We start from the raw sequence: 9,102 nt of genomic DNA, 5'->3' as shown, positions 1-9,102 counted from the left end.
GCTAACGCAATGAACTATATTATTATCTAATTAAATGATTCATAGGATGTGTTCTCCTATTATTTTTATTAGGATTTAGTGATAGAACTATGTAGGGTTAACTTATGAAGTATGTTTATGTTTTCCAAACTTTGAAACCTTGTAACTTTTGATCTGTAGCTCCGTTTCGTACGCCGTTCGAAGTGTTAGGAAGCTAGTTGGATGTTCTATATGATATTATAGGCTTGGTTAGCTTGTTATTAGTTAGTTATGAGGGTTGTTGATGAAAACACATAATTGTTTATATGCGCGATATGATTGGTAAATAATCATAGTGCTTGGTTGTAATTGTTAATGATGTAGGATGTAGTAGTGGTTGGTTGATTTGCATAAATGGTTTTGTGAACTAGTGAATGATAAATAATGATGATGTGTTGTGTGAATGTTATCATATTGGTACGAGGTATGTGATTAGTTGTCGATAACATGAGATCATGTTCATATATGTAGGGCCGTCTTAAATAATTTGGAGGCCCTGTTCTAATATTAAAAGTAGGCCCCTAGAAAAATCATAATTTTTAAAACAATTATTTTTTTAAAATTTTAAATAGAATCAATAATATAAAACTAGTCATGCTTGTAAGTAACATAAAAAAAAGCTATACTCTAATCAATAACATTAAAATACAGCTCCAAGTTAATATTATTATCAACATTCTACCTATTTAAAAAGAGTCATTCTTCTAACACTTTTTGAAGCAAATTCATCAACCAAGTCTTCATATTGAATTGTCTCTAACAAATCATTCTCAATTGCTATTAGTGATAAGCCATTAAGTCTTTCTTGTAACATGGTAGACCGCAAGTAAGACTTCAACAACTTCAATTTTGAGAAACTTCTTTCGGCAGAAGCAACTGTCACAGGAATAGTAAGCAAAATTCTATAAGCAATAATTGTATTGGGAAAACAATCCATGCCTTTCAAAAATTGTAATATATCAATAGGTCCTTTTTTTTCTTCAGGCAATTTATCTCTAAGTAACCTCAATTCCACACATAGTTCTTTTCCATCAATATCAGATTGACCATTATGTTTTAATGTCTCTTCAAAATGATTACAACAAGTCTCCAAAGTTGCATTGTCCAATGATTGTAACTTGTGAGAAGTAAACAAAAAGCCAAAAACATTTTCATATTGTTGGTATTGCTCAAATCTCTTTTTAAGAGATACAATAGCTTGATCAGCAAGATAAAGAAAATAATGAACTCTAAAAGACTCTTCTTCAGATAACTCAACAGACATTGTATTCAAATTCTCATCAAACTGTCTTTTCCTTCTAATTATGCGTCTTTGAGGAAATACTGGGTCAATACTCAATTCAATAGCAATCTCTTTAGCATATTCCAAAGCCTTATTAAAACCAGTTTCTCTATATCCCTCAAAAAATGAAATCAACCCCTTTATTTTTTCTATAGCAACATCAATAAGCATATCCTTTGACTGTAAAAGCTTGCTAACAAAATTAACTTCAGATAATAATTCAAACCAAATAATTATAGCCATTAAAAACTCAAAGTTACCAAGCTCGTTTGTTGCTAAGGATTTAGCTTCACTTCTTATTTTAGAATCAAGGTCCTTTTCCGACACTTCAAGCAAGGCTTCTCTAAAATCTGACATTTGATATCTTATAGCTTTGACACTATTTATATGACTCTCCCAACGAGTGGATGATAATGATTTTGGAGTCAACCCTTTTACATTATTTTTCAAAATTTGCCATCTCTTAGTAGAATTCGCAAAAATAGTATAAATGCGTTGAACAACTCCAAAAAAATCCTTAGCTTTAATACATGAGTTAGCCATATCACACAATGCCAAATTAAGACTATGACAACCACAAGGAGTATAAAAGGCTCTCGGATTCATGTCTAAAAATTTCTTCTGTACACCTTGATGTTTTCCTTTCATATTTGATCCATTGTCATAACCTTGTCCTCGCACATCAAATATATTTAGATCAAGACTTTTCATTTCATTTTGCAAAACATCAAAAAGCCCTTGGCCAGATGTATCATTCACATTCAAAAATCCTAAAAATGATTCCTCAATGCTAACAGAATTTGAAGAAACATCTACATATCGTATTATCAAAGACATTTGTTCTTGGTGACTAACATCTGGAGTACAATCAAGTATCACTGAGAAATACTTTGCTTGTTTGGTTTTTCTAATGATTTCATTTTTAATTGCAGAAGCAAGCAAAAGTATTAATTCATTTTGAATGTTATGTCCAAGAAAGTGAACATGAATATTATCATTTGTAATACGTCTAACATGTTCTTGGACAATTGGATCAAATTCAGCCAACATTTCAATTAAACCCAAAAAATTTCCATTGCTATTTTGGTACAATCTCTCATTAGAACCACGAAAGGCCAAATTATGTTTAGCAAGAAATTTCACTATTGAAATAATTCTTTTTAAAACACTTTTCCAATGATCCTTTTCTTTGTTAATCAATCTTTGAGATGTTTTATCAATTGTTTGAAAATTTTGCAATCTTTGACGCAACTCATACCAAGTAGTCATATTCTTAACATGTTCCATGCCTGTCTCGTGCTCTCTAAGCCTTTCACCAACATGTGCCCAATCACCAAAACCCTCATTTGCTAATTGACCTCTACCAATCCCTTTTTTAAAAATTTTACAGCAAAAACAAAATACTCTATCAAGATCTTTTGAATAAACAAGCCAATCTCTATCACACTTCTCTGCATTTGATAAAACTCTCGTATACAAATTTGCCGTAAAACGCCTAGATGATTTATCTTTAGGACCCTTCACTATAGAGAAATCTCTTTTAGGACCTTTTGAAGCTAATAAATCAATCATTTTAGACTCAAGGGAATCCCAAATTCTTGGATCAAATATATCTTTACGATTGTCATTAACACTATCAACATTCTCAACATCTAGTTGATCAATTTTAGTAGTATCAAAATCAATATCATTAACACTATCAACATTCTCAGCATCTAAATCAGCATCTAATTGATCAATTTTAGTAGCATCAAAATCAATATTTTCCTCCATAGTTTCGGATGAAACTAATTCTTCAAAAGTTTTTAAATTAACATTATCACCATTTGAATTTTCAATTGGAATTTGTGGTTCTTTTATAAGAAATTTATCGAGAGCTCCTGCTTGAGATTGAGTTAGCTCATTAAGTCTCTTCTTTTTCTTGCGTTTCTCATATCCCGATTCAAACTTTCTAAGTTTAGGAGGTAATTTAGGAGACATAATAAAATAATGAAAAAAGTTAAAACCTGAAGTTTCTCACTATTCTTGATTAAATCTGCAGCGTTGAATTTGAACCATATACACAATGTTGAAGTTGAATCGAAAAATAAAATTAAAAGATCATTAGTTATTTGTAAATAAAATCATACATCAACAAATAAATAAAAAACAATGAAAAAAGAAATAACAATTAACAAATAATTATAGAATTGATATGCTAGAGAAAAAGAAAACAAGAAAACTATATACACCAAAATTTATATATATTTGTTAACCAAATTATATATATATTATATAAGTTATGAAAGGTAGTGCTTGAAAAGAAAACAAATTTTTTTTTACACTGTACCTTTGGAAAATTGATTTTGAGAAATCCTAATACTGTAGTAGAAGACGGCGGTCGGCAAGTAGATAAGTATGATAGTAGTATTATAAGTATATAATATTAATTGCTTGTCAAAAAATTTTATAATATTAATTTGTAATCATTAACCCTAGTATTATGATCCTATATATATACAATCTTAGGAATGAATAAATAACATGGGCATTACACGAGGCCCATATATTAGCCGCAAACGTATGCAGTGCCAGTAGCTGGTTTTATATTTTTTGTACATTTATTAATTGGACTGGGTTAATAAACAGAATTTTGAGGCCCTCACTTTCAGAGGCCCTGTTCAAAGGGTCTGGTTGCTCTTGCCAATCACCAGCCCTGCATATATGTTATGTATTGATGAAGTTGTGGGCCGATGGCCAATATTAATTTGATGTGTATAAGTGTGTTATACGTTCATCTATGCCGATGTGGCCAGTATGTTTGAACGGTGAATGTGTGTTGTGTGCTTATTAATGCCTGTGTTGTAATTATGGTGTGATGTAATTGATAACGATGTTATTAATTGGTGATGTATCCTTTTGGATAGAATATAAACGGTGTAACGTGGGTATGTGACCGTGTTATATTGTTGATGATGTTGTTGTCGTGTAATAGAGTCATATATTTGCACAGCATAACATTTCATTACGTTAATGGCGGAATGCTATTAGCAGGTGGCCTGAATTGGCAATTATTACCAGTGGGGGCTTAATGCTCGGTAAAAAGGTGTATTTGCCCGAGTGGCAAGAGGTCATCAGTGGGGGCTAAATGCTCGATGACGTTTAGTCGTAGCTTGATGCTCGACAAAGGTGTATTTTCCTGAGGGAAAGAAGTCCCAGCATAATGCTCGGCAAAGGTGTATTTGTCATAATGACAAGGGGAGTTTTACTCCGGATTTGGTACCACATGCATATGCATAGTCGAGTCTCATTCATCATTGTCTGTCTTTATAATTTATGTTATCATTCATGTGTCACATTACTTATATATTGATTGTGGTTGAATGAGTGGATTACTTTGTTGTATGATTCTTGATGATACTTGTTGGCATTACTATAATTGTCATGCTTTCATTATGAATTATATTCTCACCCTTCTGCTGATTTGATGCTTGAGTGGCATTCTGCAGATTAGCCGCTTTGGAAGTCTTTTGGAAGAGGTAGTTCTCCAGTTGGTCTTGTCGGTCGCTCTGATACGTAACACCGGGGAGTCGGGAGCCTGTTGTTATTTATTTGTATATGACTCTTTTGAACATGTATATGTGATAACGTGCCATTGTGTATTGTAAACACTTTATTTTGGAAAACTCCTCTTTGAGAGTGAGAGTTATACGTATATATATATGTTCATATCTTCCGTGTGTTATGTATCATGTTATTGGCAGGTGTGTATGCTTTTGGCATCGGTGATGTCCGTTTGTTTTCAAGGTGTTTGTTTGGTTACTTAGTGTAACATCCTAATTGTGTTGTATGAAATTTTAAATACTCTGATATTTTCTTGCCTAAATGCTTTGGGTAGAATTGGGGTGTTACATTAGTGGTATCAGAGCAGGTCGGTCTGTCCGGCCAGTGTTGTCTAATGTTGTTTAATTCCTCAGTACGTGATAAGTGTGTGGAGCACTGTCAGTACTTGTTGTGCCTCTAGCCGGTTGTATGCAGGTATGGTTTGAAGCTAAGTGGGGGAGAACATATGCTTCTCGGATATGTTTCAGTTGCAAGATGTTAGTATGCTACTGAGGGCAGCAGTACTAGTGTTGTTGGAATTTGTTGTTTTCTGAAGTGAAGGTGACTTGGACTTAAGACTTTGGTTGTTAATCAAGTTGGAGTGTCTCGGAGTAGATTTTGTTATTTCTAAGGAATGGAATTTAGAGAGTTGTGATGCTCTAACGCTACTGTTGGACTGTGAAGTTGCTGTTTGAGTAGCCTTGTGTGAAGTGCCGTTGTTGGAAATGTTCTGAAACTCGAGTAAGAATTAGGAGTATGAAGAGATGAGTAGGATCTCAGGTATTTTGTTTTGAGATATTGTTAGAAGTGTTTTGGTACGTAGCTACCGGACGTCGGTGTTAGCTGGTTTAGATGATCTTGGGAGATTTGTGAATTATGGAATCATAGTGCTTCTGTGCTATGAGCAAAAGTTGGAAAAGAATATTATTATTGTTGGTACTGATAGTTTATACTCTATTATGATTATCGGCTACCTATTGACAAATTGAGGACTTGATCACCCTTAATCTCTTGTTGATAGTAGACGGGATCGTATTGGACGTGATAGGCTTATCTGGCTAGTTTGATAATATTGGAAGTGAATGAGTCGGTGCAAGGTGGTACGACGTTGTTTATGTTGTCGACGATTTTGGATGTTCTTGAAGAAGAGCAATTCTGGGAATTGCGGATAGTTGTGCATTTGTATAAGTGTTTCTTGAAGGTTTAATTGATTCATCATCGAAAAGAGGAATTCTGTCTTGGAGTTCTGTTTTGACGGATTTAGTTCCTAGAACTATTGTTGTGTCGAGGGTTCCGTATCGGATGCCAACTTCTGAGTTGAAAGAGTTGAGGAGTCAACTTAAGGATTTTCTTGAGAAGAGGTTTGTTCGTTCAAGTGTGTCGCCGTAGGGTGCATGTGTTTTGTTGGTTAAGAAGGAAGGTTCTATCAGGCTTCGTGTCGATTTTAGACAATTGAGAAAAGTGACAATTAAGGAAAAGTATCCACTTTCGAGGATTGATATTTTGACGGATCAAGTTGGTTTGAGCTTGTTTGTTTTGCAAGTTTGATTTGAGGTATGGGTATCATCAGTGGGAAGATGATCATGCTAAGTATTTGAGAATTGTTTTGTCCGTGTTGGGAAGAAGAAGTTGTTTGCAAAGTTTCCTTATGTGAGTTTTTGGTTGAGTGAAGTGAATGTTCAAGGGGTAAGTGGAGGTTTATGCTTTTATGCAAGTTAAGATTTTTGAAAGGATTTATCTGTCACAAGATTTAGAGTTGGCAGTTGTTATTTCTGTTTGGGAAATTTGAAGGCACTAATTATTCGGATCGAGATTTGTGTGTGTAAGTGACTACAAGAGTTTGAAGTATTCATTTGATCAGGACGAGTTGAATATGAGAAACCATTGCATACGTCTATGTGGATGATTCGAGTATTGTGATTGTTGAAACAGTTGTGAGATTTGAGTTTGGTTCGTAAAGAGACTTCTTCAGGTGTTGGGCTTTATACGTGGGAGCTTACTTATGGTATTCTTGATGAGATTAGAAAAGGTCGGAAATCGGATTTGAATGGGTTGATAAGATGACATTTATTAGTCAAAGATAAATATGGTGATCTTCGGATTGATAAGAACAATGTCATAGGATGTCATGATCAAGTTTGTATTCCTAATGTTCGGATTTGAAAAGAGGACTTTGGATGAGGTGCGTCGTAGTGATTTGAGTATTCATCCTGATGCTACTAAGATGTATCAAGATTTGAGAAGGTCATTTTTAGTGGCAAAGTAATGAAGAAAGATATGAAGGGATTTGTTTATTTGTGTTTGACTTGTCAGGAGTCGTCTGGTTTCATGTAACTGTTATCCATTCCTGAGTAGAAGTGGAATAGCATTTATATGGATTTTGTTTCTGGTTTGCCGAGGACGTCGAGTAATTGTGAGGCGATTTGGGTCATTGTGGATATATTGACGAAATCTGCTTACGTTATTTCGATAAGAATGGATTAACCGATGGAAGTACTGGCGAGTGGTATGTTGATAAAATTGTTTGTTGGTTTGTTTGTTTGCATGGTGTTTCGAAAGGAATTGTTTAGATTGAGATCTGAGGTTTATTTCGGAAATTTTGAGAAGGTTCGCAAAGTACTTTGGGTACGAAGTTGCGTTTGAGTTCGGCGTATCATCCTCAAACGGATGGTCAGACTGAGAGGACGGTTTGGTCACTTAAGGATCTATGAGGGCTTGTGTTGTGAAACAAGGATGTGTTTGGATTAGCTTTTTACCTTTGAATTGGATAATACAAAGACTTTTGTCTGGTGTGCAAGCTGACACAGCATATTAAGAGGTTGAGTATGATAAGAGAGAACAATGAGTTTCTGGTGAATAGTAGAAGGAGTTGGAAGTTGGTTATGAAATTGGTGAATCTGTTTGTTGTGGGAAATCAGAGTGTGCATCGGAAGCGTGAAATGGCGCGGTTCGTATGTGTATGAATTGTTAGAGTTCAAATTGTGGACAGTGGATGTGGTAGGAATTATAAGACCACCAGATGTTTTGGTTACATGTTTGACTGCTATGTCTTGGCATGGTTATTTGGATGTTGTGTGACCGGGTTGTTGTCTGTGTCTTGATTATTTCTTGTGTTTTGGTGTTAGTCGATGAGTGCATTGTATGGGCATTGCATCTCGTTGTCGTTGTTGTGTTTTGGTTGTTTTGCTTTTAGCTAGAGTAATTCGTTGTTTGGCGCTGATTGTGTCGTTGCTTTCGTGGCTTGATAGTTGGTTAGTCGGAGGCAAGGGCGTATCCAAGTTTGTTTGTGTTTGGGATATTTCCGAGGACGGAAATCTTCTAAGTGGGGGAGAGTTGTAACGCCCGGAAAATAAGTATATACTTGATTTGGACGTTTGTGACGTTTATTGGAATTGTACCGTTTTTGGAGTTGTTTCAGTCGGTATTAGTTCGGGATGGCGGACTAATATTTAATTGAAGGTTTTCATATTTTTGGTACCGGAAATATTATTAAGGTAATATTCCGCGTTTTGGGGCGTTTGAACGATATTTGAGCATAGGGGCATTTTGGTCATTTCCGCGAGGAAGATATTTTCTTTATAAAGAAAACAAAGATAGAAAGAAGAGAAAGAAAGGAAAGAAAGAAAGAGAAGAGAGAAAGAAGAAGAGGAAAAGAAGGAAAAAGTGTAGATTGGTGGATTCTCGACCAATTCGAGTTCCGATCGTTGCTATAGCAAGGTAAGGGGGTGAATCTAATTTATCTTGGATGTATGATTCTTATAGTCTTGTTCTTGTTCTTCTTGTTCCAATTTCCACAATTTTCTTGTGTGATCTTTGTTTGATCTAAGTTTGTTTGAGAATGATTGTATGATGAATAAATGATATCCTTGTTGTGTTGTGGTGATTGATCATGCTTTCTTTTCAATTTCTATGGCTTGATTGAGTTTGGGTAAAATGTTAGGTTTTGAGATAGATTGATGAATCAACCATGAAAAGTTTGATGTTAGGTTGTTTCTATGGTTTGTATGAGTTGTATTGGTGTTATAATGATGTTTAGGAGTGGTTTTGGTGGGTATAAGGGGCCTGGAACCGTTCTGGTGCGTTCTGGTTTTTTCTGGGTTTACGCAGGTCCGCTGAGCGGAGGTGGGTCCGTTGAGCGGAGGTTCTGTTGCAGAAAATTCTCTGCGAAGGTCCGCTGAGCGGAGCTGAAGCGGATGACAGCTTTTTCTGTTTTTCCAAAA

General features: G+C 35.1%; 1 protein-coding gene across 1 annotated transcript; it reads right to left on the bottom strand.

The window, feature by feature from the left end:
- Nucleotides 1-700: 700 nt before the first annotated feature.
- LOC131616850 (uncharacterized) lies at nucleotides 701-3,280 on the bottom strand. Its single transcript, XM_058888308.1, has 2 exons — nucleotides 2,746-3,280; nucleotides 701-2,619 (listed from the first exon to the last, which is right to left on the bottom strand). Exons 1-2 carry the CDS (start codon nucleotides 3,278-3,280, stop codon nucleotides 701-703), a joined length of 2,454 nt encoding a protein of 817 aa, XP_058744291.1.
- Nucleotides 3,281-9,102: the final 5,822 nt, after the last annotated feature.

Source organism: Vicia villosa, linkage group LG7 (assembly GCF_029867415.1).
Source record: "Vicia villosa cultivar HV-30 ecotype Madison, WI linkage group LG7, Vvil1.0, whole genome shotgun sequence".
Lineage (NCBI taxonomy): Eukaryota > Viridiplantae > Streptophyta > Magnoliopsida > Fabales > Fabaceae > Vicia > Vicia villosa.
The sequence above is the reverse complement of the archived record's forward strand: the minus strand, read 5'-3'. Positions and strand labels throughout refer to the sequence as shown.